This window comes from Alexandromys fortis, unplaced genomic scaffold, assembly GCF_014885135.2.
Source record: "Alexandromys fortis isolate MF-2015 unplaced genomic scaffold, M_Fortis_MF-2015_v1.1 scaffold_7, whole genome shotgun sequence".
In the NCBI taxonomy this organism is placed as follows: Eukaryota; Metazoa; Chordata; class Mammalia; order Rodentia; family Cricetidae; genus Alexandromys; species Alexandromys fortis.
Genome location: NW_026067920.1, coordinates 7,708,705 through 7,722,834, shown reverse-complemented (window position 1 = coordinate 7,722,834; position 14,130 = coordinate 7,708,705). Strand labels below are relative to the sequence as shown.

Sequence of the window (14,130 nt, the reverse complement as noted above, 5' to 3'; positions counted from 1 at the left end):
TTTTGTTCTAGATGATTCTGCTATATGTGTAGGATCTGCAAGAAACCCAAGGCTACACAATGGCCCTGAGCTGGCTACCTTGATCATGGTCCTCCAGGGTTCTGGTCACATCCATGAGGTCTGCATTCATTGCTGCCATGTCAGGGAATCCCAGTGTTGCCGTGTGGAGCAAGACCCAAACAAGCCCCAGTTCAAGGGACTGGAAGAGTTGTCTTTGTTGCTCCTCCCTTCAGAAGGTTGGTAGACATCACCAAGCCACACTGAGTACTATTTTTAACTCTTACGTGATGACTACAGTCCTACTTTACAGATGAAATCATTAAGGCTTAGTGAGCTTAACTAAGAAGCAGTTTCAAGATTGAAACATTCCAGGCTGCAGAGATGGCTCAGAGGTTAAGAACACTGGCTCCTCTACCAGAACACCTGGGTTAGTTCAAGTCCCAAAACCACATGGTAGTTCACAACTATGAGATCTAATTCCCTCTTCTGGCCTGCAAGTGTACATGCAGATAGAACACTGTATACATAATAAAATATTTTTTAAAACATTGAAACATTCCATCCTACAAGGAAGCTATTTAAGCAAGAAGATAACTCAAAATAGCTTCAGGAAGTCCCTGAAACAGACCAAATTCACTAGGCCCCTTTCTCCCCACCAGGGTAAGCAGTCAGGCTGCAAAGAAGACTCTGAGACAAGCTGAACTGAAAGGAGACCTGAAAGAAGTAGAAACCAGCTGAGCTAGCTGCCTAGAAGAGGTTCAGAGCAACTGAGGCACCTGCTCCGGGTTCCCAGCTCTGTGAGCCATCACTCATGCTGCACAGGCTTTGGTGATGCTGATGTCTTTGAGTCATTTCTGCTCCTGGATGTAACTCCAATAAAAACTGAACTTTTGTCGTATCTGTACCTCAGTCTGTCGGGCGTCCAGAACCCTGAAGGAGGAGAGGAGTCAAATTCCTGCACAGCTGCTGGCTGCACTTTTACCTCAACCTCCCCAGTCCTCAGTTTCTCTAGATCTACAAAACTCATATGGGGCTGGCAAAATGATTCAAGGGATAAGAGCTCTTGCCATCAAGCTACAATCTCCAGGACTGTACATGGTGCAAGGCAGAAAAAACTCCCAAAAGCCTGCCTTCCATGTATATCCTGGCACGTGCATATGTGCATACACACACACACAGATGTAATAAAAAGTGTCTGTGTAGCAGATTATTGCTGGGTACGATGGCTCCCTTACTGCTTGTTCTAGACCAGGTCATTTTTCAATTCCTTCATTTAGTATTTAGTCTCCATATCCAATTCCCCACCTTCAGTCTCTCCCTCCCTCCTTCTCTCCCTCCCTGCTGGTTGCTGTTTAGCAGCTCTCTCCCAACAGTGCTGGGATTAAAGGTATGTGCCACCCACCGCCCAGCAATAACAACAATAATAAGCCCCATCTAAAATGTCAATGTCCTTTGAAAAGCACAGGTCCTGTATGACCTGCCCTCATGTCTCTACCACTCCAGCCTTGCAAACCTACCCCCCCTTTCTTTCTTCCCTATTTCCCCCCTTCCTTCCTTCCCTTCTTTTTTGAGACAGGCTCCCTCAGTGTGAAAAACTCTTCCTTTAGGTATCTCCCAGATTCCTCCTTCACCTCCTTGACCCGAGTTAAAATTACAGTTTTTCCACACACCCACAGGTTCCAGACTCTTCTCCTCAGTACCTCTTCCTCTCTCAAACCAGGGGCTGCTTTCCTGACAACTGAACTGGGTGAGACTTGGCACACAGTAGGTGCTAACAAACGCCTGTGATCCTTGAGAGTGTAAGAGTCACGATCAAGCTGCTACTCCTTAAGCTTCTCTCCTGGAGATGCCCTTCCTAGAGGTGATTCCACAGCCTTCAGGTCTAGGGAGCACAGTGGGAGCTTTATGAAAGCTGCAGCCATCCAAGTAGCAGGCTGTGCCCAGCCCGCTGGGCGACAGTAGGGGGCAGGATTCCCCAGATCTTCCGCGCTCCTCCTCAGGCGTGGAGTTGTCCCTGCCACGCCCCCTCCGTAGCCTAACCCGCACCCACCTGCCTATCCCTGAGCCCCAATGTTCTGGTCCCCTAAACTACTGTCTCTAGGCCATCCTGGAGGAAGGGCATCGGGTTATCTGGCCTGCAGAGGTCCACCAGGGACGGAGGTGACTCTGCAGTCCGGGCCCCTATCGCTTCCGGGAAGGCCATTGTCGCGGAGGGAGGACTACTAAAAGAGTCCGAACTCCTCGGGAGATCCAGGACTGAGGAGGTGGCAGATCAAGAGTGAAAGCTCGTAAAGAAGGCGTCTTCGCCCGCCTCGGGGTCTAAGGGTCGAGAAGGGCGCGGCCCCTTTAAGAGCGCGGCCCCGCCCCTTCCTGGCCGGATCCGAATTCCAGGGGGGCGGGGCGGAGCCGGCGCCGGGATGCTGCGAGCTCGGGCGGCGCCTGTGTGCGGCGGCGCGGCCCGGCTCCGGCCCCGCCGGGGCGATGCTCCGCGGGGCGGCGAGGTGAGCCAGGTGAGCGCGGGGACTCCCAGGACCCCTGTCCTGGGTGCCCGGAGGTGGGCCGGGCGGTGCGGGGCCTCCGCTTCTCTGGGCTGTGTGACCTTGACCGGCCACGCACCCTCTCTGGACCAGGCCGCGAGCACTGCGGAGGCTCGCGGGGCTCATTCGGAGTCCGGGCCTTTCAGGCACCGGCCGGGGACGGCTTCTCCCAGAAGGCAGGGCCTGCCTGGGCGACCCGACTCTTCCACCCACTGCTCCGCGACCTTCTGCCAGCGCCTGCCCTTTCTGCGCCTCAGTTTCCTCATCTGTAGAATGGAGATAGCGTCGCCGCGCCGCCGGTGGCGCGGCCCTTAGCGGAGGGGTGAGGAAAAGGCGGGGACTTCGTGAGGGCTCTGGCCTGAGCCGTGGAAACTGCCCCTCTGTGGTCCTGCCTGGGCGAGGCCCCTCTCCTGGCCCTCCCTGCCCACATGTCTTTAAGTGGCGTTTCTTCCCCGCGGGTGCCAGCCTGGCCCTAGCCAGACAGCAAACAAACACTAAGATGGTGTGAATTTCATTGAGCGCTTTGGAGCAGGCCATGGCACTGTAGCCACAGTGGCAGGCTGCAGAGGGAGAGTCCACGCGGGTCTCCACGGCAATCCTGACCTTTGTCTCCTGCCTACAGTGACTCCACTGGCCCTGGGCATGGCGGACCCAGTGGCGGGCATCGCGGGCTCTGCGGCCAAGAGTGTGCGGCCCTTCAGATCCAGTGAGGCCTACGTGGAAGCCATGAAGGAAGACCTGGCCGATTGGCTCAATGCCTTGTACGGTCTAGGTCTACCCGGTAGTGGTGATGGCTTCCTCACAGGGCTGGCCACAGGCACAACCCTGTGCCAACATGCCAACGCTGTCACCGAGGCTGCCCGCGCTCTGGCTGCTGCCCGCCCAACCCGAGGTGTAGCTTTCCAGGCACACAGTGTGGCGCCTGGCTCCTTCCTGGCCCGAGACAACGTGGCCACTTTCATCGGCTGGTGCCGGGCCGAGCTGGGGGTGCCTGAAGTGCTCATGTTTGAGACAGAGGACCTGGTGCTGCGCAAGAACGAGAAGAGTGTGGTGCTGTGCCTGCTGGAGGTGGCCCGGCGCGGGGCGCGCCTCGGCCTGCTAGCCCCGAGGCTGGTACAGTTTGAACAGGAAATTGAGCAGGAGCTTCAGGCTGCCCCTCAGGTATCCAGCGTCCCTGCTGCTGAAGAGGGTACCGCTGAAATTGTCGCTGCATCCGGGGCTCACACGCGCACACCCCGTATGACACCCAATGACCTTCGGAACCTCGATGAGCTGGTGAGTCTTCTGAGACACACACTGGGTGGCCCCTGCCCACCCTCCTCACCTGGGGACCAGATGGCAGAGCTAATGCCCACCCCATCCCTGAGCCTCCGGGGGCCCACCCTGCAGCCTGCCCCACAGAAAGGGTGGTACATATGGTGACTGCCGGGTGTATACCTGGACGCAAAAATCTGGATAAGGCCAGAGAGGCAGAGTTAGACCACACAGCCCAGCTGTGTCTGAGCAGATAAAAGCCCCGCTTCTGGCATGAGCTCTTCTTTTTGTATTCAGTCAGCAGGAACACAGTTCGGTGCATTGCTTCATTTGGAGGACTGACTGGGGCATCTTTTGGCACACAGGTGCTAGACAGACCTCAGGCTGAGCGCCTGCTGCCCCTGGCCTAGGTTAGGTGCCCACGGTGTCTGGGGAGACCTCAGCTCTGGTGCCCAGATGGAAAGCCTAGCCCCGTTATGGCTGCTGCTGGGAACAGGAAATGCTATTGGAGCATAGGAGGTCCAGGCTTCCAGCTCCCTCCTCCTTTCCCAAGACCTAGGTGTCCCTGCCGCCCCCGCAGCCCCCGCAGCTGGACCGAGAGTTTCCTTCTTATCAGGAGCTCTGGACCACGATGTGCCTTTCTAAGAGTCAGGCGCTGGGTGGCTGCCGTCCACACCCACCCCCAGCCCGGGCCTGGGTCACCCAAGGCCCCACCTGCCCATTCCCTTTGGTGCCTCTGTTGGTAGGGAGGATAGACTCCCACAGAGCCAGCTTGTCACCGCGGCCTGGCCTCCATTGACATGCGTGCTTGTCAGGCCTTTGTGCCTGTCAGTGCGGTGCGTGCGTTCCACATGGTGCCCCTGGTTGGGATGCTCAGATGGGAGCATGGGCCTCCTGTGCGCATCCTGGCCTGGCTGTGGATGGCTCCAGGACTCTCCTGGGCTTAAGGCTTCTTAGGGAGTTTCTTCCAGAGAACAGTCCCTGACCTGATTGCAGCCCTATCCTCTCTGGTTGGCTTCCAGAACTCTCAAGAGTTCTCAGAGCCCCTACAGTGAGCTGGCAAAAGGTCCTGTGTGGGAGGGAGTGGGCACTTCCTCCTGTCCTGCTGCTGCTGCTCAGCCCCAGAAGGAGGGACTTGATCCTTGACCTTCAGCCTCTCATCTTTGGCCTCAGGTAAGGGAGATCCTGGGTCGTTGCACCTGCCCGGACCAGTTCCCCATGATCAAGGTCTCGGAGGGGAAGTACCGAGTAGGAGACTCCAGCTTGCTCATCTTTGTGAGGGTAAGTGGGAACAGAAAAGCCAAGTCTAGCCGCCCAGGGCGTGCCGCGTAACCTGCCCTCTGACCTGCAGGTGCTGAGGAGCCACGTGATGGTTCGCGTGGGTGGCGGTTGGGATACACTGGAGCACTACCTAGACAAGCATGACCCATGCCGCTGCTCGTCCACTGGTAAGTGCCGGGTGGGAGTGTGGGCCACCCGCAGGGAGGGACTGGTCTCTGAGGCCCTGCCGCTCACCCGCAGCATCCATCCCCACAGCCCACCGTCTGCCCTCACAGAGGGCCGGGACTTTCTCCCCACGGAGGGGATCACCCACTCCTAGTCCCCGCCCTGGTAGTCCAGTCCCTGGGAGTGAACGCCGGGGCTCCCGGCCAGAAATGACCCCCATCAGCCTGCGAAGCACAAAGGAGGGGCCTGAGGTCCCGCTCAGGTGAGAAGCTGGAAGGCAGAGAAGCTACCGGGGCTGGTGGGGGAGGGGCGTCCGCTTGGGCGCGGTGACTCACACCCTGGGAAAAGTTCCCGTGCGTGGGGGCGGGCCTGGCTTTCCATCTCCATGGTAACCCAGACAAACCAACAACACAGCTGGGGCGGGCTCCAGGCGGTGGCCCGTCCAACCCAGACTTCGGAAACCTGGGGCGGGGAGTAGCGGCCTCACCCGGGATACTCACTTGTCCTGGAAGTCCCCTGGCCAAGCCCAAGCCTCACCAGCTCTCTCCACCCGCACCAGTGATGCACATCTCTCTCGCTCCCCGCCTCAGGCCCCGAGATCAGCTGCCCCCCCTCCCCCGCTCCCGCCGCTACTCCGGGGACAGTGACTCCTCCTCAGCCTCCTCGGCCAAGAGCGGCTCCCTGGGTGCCCGCAGCGACGACACGGCCACTAGCTTCAGGAGGGAGCAGCCCAGCCATCGGCTGACCTCTGGCCTCCCCGCCTCCCCGAGACGGCCGCCCACCCCTCGCAGCCAGTCTCGAGACCGGATGGACCGGGGACGGCCCCGCATGGCCCCTGGAGGCCGAGGCACTCAGCTTTCGGCCTCCAGCCCCGTGCGTCGCGCCCGTAGCCAGAGCCGCGAGGAACAGGCGGTCTTGATGGTGCGGAGGGACCAAGACGGGCAGCACTCGTGGATAGCCCGGGGCAGGGGTGGCGGGGGACCGGGGGGTTCTGGAAGGAGCACCCCACAGACTCCGCGTGCACGCAGCCCTGCAGCGCCCCGGCCTTCCCGGGGCCCCAGCCCGAGCCCAGAGCTGGCTGCCACACCCGCCAGCGTTTTCCGCACACCGCTTCAGCTTGATCCACAGCAGGAGCAGCAGCTGTTCCGGCGACTGGAAGAGGAGTTCTTGGCCAATTCCCGAGCCTTGGAGGCTGCCGCCAGCCGTACCCCCATGGGACCAGCCCCTGACCCCCCAGCTCCGGACTCTGCTTACTGTTCGTCCAGCTCTTCATCTTCATCACTCAGTGTCCTGGGTGGCAAGTGTGGCCAACCCGGGGAATCAGGCCGCACAGCCAATGGGCTGCCCACACCCCGCAGCCAAGCTCTGTCCAGCTCCTCTGATGAAGGCAGCCCCTGCCTTGCTGTAGGGGGGGCAGTGGATGCAACCAGCTCTCTAACTGGCCCGGAACCGTCTCTGACCTTGGCAAGGGGGCGGATGGACACACAACCAGACCGTAAACCCTCACGCATCCCCACACCTCGGGGACCCCGCCGCCCATCAGGACCCATGGAGCTCGGGGCTTGGCATTCCCTGCAGGCGGTCACCCCAAGGACCCAACCAGATTCCTGAATGTGATGGACCGGCTCAGCCGCACCCATACCCCATTCCATTTTCTTTGTGGCCTTAACCTACCCTCTGCATCAGGGACCCCCTTCCACCTCTTGAGCACCAGACCTCATGGGACCAGACCCCACGGGACCACATGGCACAATGAGACACCTATTGTACATTCCGGTTTCAGGGATGAGTGTTGCTATTTAATTACTAATATTATTGAATGCCTTAGAGGATATTGGGCCAGCCTGGTGTCCAGTAAACAGAACCTCTGACAGTAAAGTTTTGCTCCAGCTCCTGTTTTTGGGGGACTGAGCCTTCATTATATGCTGGGATTCTAGAGTTAACTGCCTTGAGGCCAAACCTCAATGCTCCGACCTGCCTATTCCAGAACAAGAAACCCTTAAATTGTGCGTTTAAATTGTTTTTTATTACCTGGTAAGGCATGACTTAAAAAGTAGCTCCAATAGTCCAACACTGGAGAGGCAGAGGCAGGTGGATCTTTGTAGTTCAATGCCAGTCAGGCCTATGTCGTGAGACCTTGTCTCAAAAAGCCAAAACCAGAAGGTATTTGCAGTAAAGCGCCAGGAGCTGTACGAATGCTTCCAGCCATGTTCATATTCAAGTCCTTTCCATCAGCGATTGTGACCCAATAAGGTCTCAGATAAAATTGATCTTGTTGAATGATTGGGAGTTAGCTGGGTCCAATCAAGTTCAAAGAAAAGCCTGTCGGCTAGGAAACTGGGTGGGAGCCTGCTTTTATGAGATTTCCCTGTCCATTCCAGTCACATGAGGCTGCAGCGCGCTGGATGCAGCGCCCCCTGCAGTCGTAGGGCCGGATGCGCAGGACGTGTGCGCACTAGAGCACAACGCAGAAGCTCTCGGAAGAGACGCAGCACGTGCCAATTGTATTTGGCTGAGCATTCGAGGTAGCCGCAGCGCCAGCCCCTGCGTACTAGAGTGGCCAGTGCACGACGAGGTCCGAAGCGCAGCCGCTGACGGTCCCGCTTGTTGCCTACCACGAGGATGGGGGCCTCTGGCGCGCCTGCCGGCCTGGAGGCCGGATGGATATGAGAGACGCAGTGCTGGAGACTCCGTGGCCTCCTCCCCGTGTGTACAAATGCAGGCGGGTCCCTTCCTACTGCCAGAGACCCCCGGGTATTCCAAAGACCTCATACAGCAGGAGGCCTCATGGGCACAAAGTATGATCCAAAAACACCCAAACCAGAACTACCCGCTCCCCTAAGCAGACCTCCACCGCCAGCCAAGTCTCACCTGTTTTCTGCTATGCGCTGCCTCAGGGCTTTCACATAATCAAAACTGTCGGGGCTACAGATGTCGTAAACCAGCACAAAGGCGTCTGTGTCCTGCAAGCTCCATTCTTTAGGGTCTGGCCACTCCTGGGGGTAGAGACTGAGGTTTACAGCTGGACATACTCCAAAACCCCATGGTTCCTCCTCAGATCCCATCACCTCCCAAACTCTGTATGCACCCTCCCTCAGTCTAGATTTCCCAGGCGTGCCTGGATCTTGTCAGTCCCGAACTCTCCCTCCGTCCTGGAACTCCCGTCAGACTACTGTCCCCGCAACCTATACAACTACTGCTACTCTAATTGCCAGGTGCGGACCCCGGAATCGGCCTTCCACCAGCCCGCAGATGTTGTGACTGTCCCGGTGCAGCTGAACAGGTGAAGCCTCTGGCCTAAGCACCTGCTGCTCTTTCCCCTTGCAATATTCTTACGGCTTCCTTTATCCATTTAGCCTCCCAGGTGTTGCTCAACTGCCAACCCCTCTGAGAAGTCTTCAAAGGCATTCAGCGCCAAAGACTAGAAGTCTCTCTGGGACTTTGCACAAATCACTGAGTTTTTGATCCAGGACACATGAATGAGGGAGCACTGACCCCCTTTAGAAAAGATGCTCCTGTATCTATGTCTGGCTCAGTCTATCACAGCGGCTCAGCTCAGACAGTACTGTGCCACACGCCACCAGCCCAGGCAGGCAAGAAAGACACCAGAACTCACGGTGACAAGAAACAGCCATGGGTGCCTCTAGGCTAGTGCAGGAGGCTCCCATGCGGTACAGCAAGAAATACTCTTTAATTCCATAACACGCTGGGGCGCCCTGGGTCAGTCCACGTGGACACGCACGTGGGCACCAAGCGCGCGCGCGCGCGCACACACACACACACACACACCCCTGGCCACCTTCGAACCGCTACCTCGGGACTTCTGGGGCTTGAGCTAGGGCCAGCGACGTCACCATCGCGGATACTCAGGTCGTAGACAGCGCCGTCGAGCAGCACGGCGGGCCGGTAGAGGCGAGGACCATCTGTGGGCCGGTGGCGCTCGGGATAGTCACCGAACAGGAACTGGCGGATGATGGCAGTCTTGCCCACTCCCGGAGCACCCAGAACAGCCACACGCAGGCTGCCGCCCATGGCTGGCCCGCGCCCCCGCGCCCGGTGCCGGGGAGCTTCATGAGCCGGCACCGCGCCGTGCGCGCCCTGCCGAAGACACCCGCGTCGCGCCGCCTGCAGCAGCTGGGCAGTAAGAGGCCAGGCCCGAGGATCGAGCGGGCAGACGAACCCGCAGCCCCACTGAGAGAGCGCACCCGGCGTGGCGCAGACCCGCCCCCGCCCGAAGCTCCGTCCTCTGCGCTCCGGCTCAGGAGCCGCCGCCCCAGCCGGCCGCGCGGGCGAGCGAGCGAGCGAGCGAGCGAGCGAGCTGGGCCTCTCGGAGGCGGCGATGAGGTAACCGCCCGCCCCGCCCCTCCCGGGGAGGGTCAGGCCTCAGTGTCTGCAGCCCCGTTAGTGCCTAGTCCCCCAGGGGACAGTGTGCTCCCCTCAACCGTTCCAGAAGCCCCTGGGCGCCACCTTCCTGCTCCTCCAACACCGCTAGCTGCAACCTGGCTGTTGGCCAAGCCCAGGTCCTGGGAATCAATCAGGCCACCTGGGGTCAGACCCGGCCTCGGGCTGAGTGACCTTGGACAAATCTCCTGGATCTCCGCTCTGGCCAGCAGCGTTGGCCCGTGGCTTCAAGGCTTCTTCCTATTGCCTGAGACCCTAAGCACCAAGTTCTTTTTCTGAGCTTTACCCTGCGTCATCTTTGAACCTGAAACCTTAACCTGGTATTCTTGGTTTAGGGAGGAGGAAACTGAGGCTGGAGAGGGACGTCCCCAAGTAAGAACAGCGGAACCCTAGTCCAAACCTGCATCTCCTCTGAGACCCTTCCACCTTCTTTACACCCACGAGGGCAAATAACCAGAAGAACAGGGTTCAGAGGACTAGCCTGAGGGGAGGTGGGGACAGCAGGGTTTGAGCCCGCACACAAATCTCTGCTCAGAAGCTCAGCCCCAAACCACTGCCTCAAGAGACTGGAGGTGCAGAAACAGATCCAGATTCACGGGTCACTGCAGAGTCCCTCAGAGGGAGGCATCATGCCATCCGAACGGGGCAAGCACGGAAGCTCCTCCGACAGTTTGGAAAGCCTGGGTTGCCCAGCCTCCGTCTGCCTCTGCCATCTCCACACATTAAGAACTTCCAAGCCTCTGCCCTCCACCCAGATACTGCGAAATGCAGACACGTGACCTCCCACTAACCAAGGCGGTCATTCAGTCACCTATTCAACAAGTACTGCAAGTCTAGCCGGAAGGCTCTAGAAGTACTTAGAACTAGGGCTCTAAAGGCACTGACCGAGCATCCACTAGCGGAAGAAAGGGCGGGAGAAACTAACCTGTGAAGGGGGAGGATGCAGACCCTCCCACAGGAAGCAGGTGTCAGCTGCCAGGGGTAGTGCTTGGAGGCTGGATTATCTTCCTGTCCCGGAGTGGACCTAGGCCTGGTCTGGCTCCTTCCCGCTCCAGCCGCTAGGGACTGCACGGCGGCGATATTCTAGGTCTTCACGTTCAGACGAGTGACAGCTGGCTCCCGTCCCCTTCCCCTTCTTGCTGAGTTTCCCTAGAATGACTCCTCTTCCGTTTAAAGGTTTTCAGGCTTCTCGGTTTTACGAGCTGCTTCCAGAAACAAAGAAGCGAGTAGATAAATTCCCTTCCTCTTACCACACAGCGGGGAGCAGGGCAGACACCAGGCTGGTCTTTGTGGCTGTGTGTGCCTTAGGGCCCAGCGCTGGAGTTCTCTAAAATTAAAACGGCAGATTCCTTTTTTTGGCTGAGTGCCCATGGTGGGCTTCCTCTGGAGTTGCTAGCGACATTGTGGGGGCACGTCTGGCCCCCAGTGAGACTTTGAAGCCTGTGTTTATCTGTTTTGGTTTGATCTTGGTTTTTCGAGACAGGGTTTTTCTTTGTAGCTTTGGAGCCTGTCCTGAAACTAGCTCTTGCAGATCAGACTGGCCTCGAACTCACAGCGATCCGCCTGCCTCTGCCTTCCAAGGGCTGGGATTAAAGGGCGTGCGCAACCACAGGCCAGATGTCTGTTTTTGAAAGAACGCCTGGCTGGCCTCAAAATTTTAATCCTGCGCCAGTCTTTTGAGCGCTGGGGTTCCGTGTGCAGCACTATACCTGGCCTGTGTATTCTTAGAACCGTGGAAGATGCTATCCTTGGGACGGCCCCAGGACCCCACAAATCCCTTGCACACCAGAGTTACCAACAGCAGTTCACACTTATCCAGACTGGTGTAGTGAAGAGCTGAGCTCAGCTCTCTGCCCATCTGAGCCAGAGGGAGGCCGTCATGTCACCTAAGCTAAGCCCAGAGAAACAAAGGCCCAGATAGGGGAGTGGACTGGGGAGCAGCTGAGCAAGCCAGGCTGCGAGGCCCTTCCCTTTCCCAGTTTGCTGCCCTCGCCTCTCAGGCAGCAATGTGAAGGTCACACTCTGTTTTTTTAAGACATATCTTCAGATCTATCCTATTGACGTGCACCCATATGGTTTCTTTCTGGGGAGCCCAGTTCCAGTGTTTCCCTGGGGTTCAGCCTGCATCAGCTTCAGGAGCCTTTGGCCTAGGCTCCCCCAGGCCACATCACTGTTCTGTCTACAATCATGACACCACACCGGCTGTCCCAGCACGTACTCACCTCCCTGAGCGTTAAATGGGGGTCCCCTACTGCTCAGACACCAGGCACTATGTTCTCATCCTTCCTTCCAGAGCTGTGTCGTCTCTGCAGGCTGCTCAAGCCCTCAGAGCCTCGGTTCCCACCTCTCTCAAAGGGACGGTAACCCCGCTGATGGTGGTCACACACATGGGTAACCCCAGAACACAAGGAACTGCATAGCAAGACACTGTCTCAAAATAAATATTTAGGAAAATAAGTTTAAATTATTAAAATTCCTAGTCTGGACCTCATAGAGTTGTGGGACACAATGAGATTAGGGAGCGAAAATCTGCACAGAGAAAACAATTCCATCTCAAGTAAAGATGCGGCCACGGGATGCTGTGTCTACATGGTGAGCGGGCACCCCGGCTTTCCCATTCTGTCAGTCGTGAGGACCTAAGTGGCACCCTGAATAGTAACGAGCACATTCAGACCCAGGGCTCGGTTCCGCACTCTGTGTTCAATGACAGGAACCAGGCTCTTTGAGAAATGGCCTGCTGTAAGGCCGGGACAGGACAAACACAGCCCAGAATAGCCTGGGTAGTCAGGAGAAAAAGGAAATGCCAAAACAAATAAATTAGCACAAGGATGGTGTGTCAAAGGGACAGAGTAGGACAGGAAAGGGCTCCTGGGGCCTGGAGCCCTTCCAGAGGTGGTACAATGACGTGGCCGGCTTGCTCAGGTATTCGTGAGCTGAGCACACAGGAGCCTGAGGCTGAGGATCCTGAGTTCTGAGTTCGAGGCCTGTCTAGGCTGGATAGCAAGAACAAAACGAGGCCTGGGAGGACGGCTCAGTCAGCAAAGTGCTTGCAGGCTGAGGACCTGAGCTGCGATGCCCAGCTCCACATCAAAAGCTGGGTGAGGCAGTGTGCCTGTAACCCCATGTCGGGGTGCGGGGGGACGGGGACAGGAGGATCCCTAGACTTGGACATACCATCTCAAAAAAAAGATGGAGCTTGACTTTCACACGTGTGCATGCTGACCCCACACACATGCACACACAAATGAACACATACACACAAATATATAACAACCAAAAAACAAACGCAAAAACTGATCCGTAAGTCCACACTGATGAAAACAATCCCAAGAGAATAAACTCATGTTTCTCTCAGAAGAATTTCAAAGATTGTATGTACCCTGCCCCCCGTGTTCTGTCTCCCAGAGCACTGGGTCGGTGACTTGTTTCCAGAGAGAAGAATCTGGGGGCCTAGGGCTGGGGGTGGCTCGGTGGCATAGCACTTGTCTAGCCTGGTTCTGGCTGTACCCCCAGCTCTGGGAGGACAAAGGGAAAATCAGAAGGAAGCTGAGCCTAGCAGTGACTCAGGCCTCCAGCCAGCACCAGGGAGGCTGCGCGAAGAGGATGCCAGTTCAGGCCGGGGCTGCCCTGTGCAGAGAGTTGGGGGTGGGGAAGGAAGGAAGGAAGGAAAGAAGCAAAATCAAGGCAGCTAGATTTCTGGCCCAGCATGTGCAAGGGTCCTGTTAATCCCAGCATGGTAGAAATGTATAAACAAAGTTTAGTTATTATTTTGTTGGTTTGTTTGAGCCCAAAGTGTAACCTCCTGAAGTTAGAAATCAATACATGTGCTAGACTATTCAAGAAGCGTTTTTCTTTCTTTTGAGACCAGGTCTTGTTGTATAACATTTGCTGGCCGGGAACTCTGTAGACCAGGCTGGCCTTGAACTTCTGGAATCATTCTGCCATCTGAATTCTGGAATAACCAGATGTGTCCTTGTGACCCGGCCTTTACCAAGCACATCTGTTTGTTTCCTTTTCCTGTGCTGTACGAGTGTTATACACACATGCATGCTAGCACGAGCCTCCTATGTGTGCGCTGAGGCCAGAGGAGGAGGTCGGATGCCCCCTCTACCATTCTCTAAATGATTCTTTAAAAAAAAATTTATTATTTTTAATTTAAAAAATTTTATGTGTGCAGTCAAGCATAGTGGTGCATGCCTTTAGTCCCGGCACTTAGGAAGCAGAGGAAGGTGGATCTCTGTGAATGCCGGGTCAGCCTGGTCTACACAAGGAGAACCTGTCTAAAAAGCAAAACAATGAAACTAACACAAGTGTGTGTATGTGTGGTGGAGATCACAGCCAGGGCCTTGTACAACCTACATAAGTTCCTTACCCCTTGGCTCTCCTCAACCCCTCAGTGTTAACTGAGATCATTATAAGGATGCCAAAGATCTAAAAACAACGTAAACAGTTGATGAACTCTAAATAAAAACACTATTTTTCCCTCCAAACA

At 56.7% G+C, this 14,130-nt stretch overlaps 2 protein-coding genes across 6 annotated transcripts; one reads left to right on the top strand and one right to left on the bottom strand.

The window, feature by feature from the left end:
- The first annotated feature begins 2,378 nt into the window (after window positions 1-2,378).
- On the top strand, window positions 2,379-7,095 carry Gas2l1 (growth arrest specific 2 like 1). 4 transcript variants are annotated; one of them, XM_050141219.1, is made up of 7 exons: window positions 2,400-2,510; window positions 2,631-2,859; window positions 3,160-3,812; window positions 4,965-5,072; window positions 5,143-5,239; window positions 5,328-5,499; window positions 5,828-7,094. In XM_050141219.1, the coding sequence occupies exons 3-7, from the start codon at window positions 3,180-3,182 to the stop codon at window positions 6,846-6,848; spliced, it is 2,031 nt and encodes a 676-aa protein (XP_049997176.1). In that variant the 5' UTR covers window positions 2,400-2,510; window positions 2,631-2,859; window positions 3,160-3,179; the 3' UTR covers window positions 6,849-7,094. The 4 variants fall into 4 exon arrangements, with proteins under 4 accessions (XP_049997175.1, XP_049997176.1, XP_049997177.1 ...); XM_050141220.1 differs by having other exon boundaries at window positions 2,403-2,510; window positions 2,684-2,859; XM_050141218.1 differs by lacking the exon at window positions 2,631-2,859 and having other exon boundaries at window positions 2,379-2,510; window positions 5,828-7,093.
- A 225-nt stretch (window positions 7,096-7,320) lies between these two features.
- Window positions 7,321-10,064, bottom strand: Rasl10a (RAS like family 10 member A). Of its 2 annotated transcripts, none has more exons than XM_050141224.1 (3): window positions 9,051-10,064; window positions 8,109-8,233; window positions 7,321-7,886 (listed from the first exon to the last, which is right to left on the bottom strand). In XM_050141224.1, exons 1-3 carry the CDS (start codon window positions 9,267-9,269, stop codon window positions 7,619-7,621), a joined length of 612 nt encoding a protein of 203 aa, XP_049997181.1. In that variant the 5' UTR covers window positions 9,270-10,064; the 3' UTR covers window positions 7,321-7,618. The 2 variants fall into 2 exon arrangements, with proteins under 2 accessions (XP_049997181.1, XP_049997180.1); XM_050141223.1 differs by having other exon boundaries at window positions 7,321-7,974; window positions 9,051-9,269.
- Window positions 10,065-14,130: the final 4,066 nt, after the last annotated feature.

Coding starts and splice junctions, on each gene's coding strand:
- Gas2l1 (XM_050141222.1), top strand. CDS start 3,180: ATGGCGGACCCAGTGGCGGGCATCGCGGGCTCTGCGGCCAAGAGTGTG. Junction 3,813..4,964: donor TTCGGAACCTCGATGAGCTG/GTGAGTCTTCTG, acceptor CTTTGGCCTCAG/GTAAGGGAGATCCTGGGTCG. Junction 5,500..5,827: donor GGGCCTGAGGTCCCGCTCAG/GTGAGAAGCTGG, acceptor TCCCCGCCTCAG/GCCCCGAGATCAGCTGCCCC.
- Rasl10a (XM_050141223.1), bottom strand. CDS start 9,269: ATGGGCGGCAGCCTGCGTGTGGCTGTTCTGGGTGCTCCGGGAGTGGGC. Junction 8,234..9,050: donor CAAGCCCCAGAAGTCCCGAG/GTAGCGGTTCGA, acceptor CTCTACCCCCAG/GAGTGGCCAGACCCTAAAGA. Junction 7,975..8,108: donor CAGCGCATAGCAGAAAACAG/GTGAGACTTGGC, acceptor GGTCTCTGGCAG/TAGGAAGGGACCCGCCTGCA.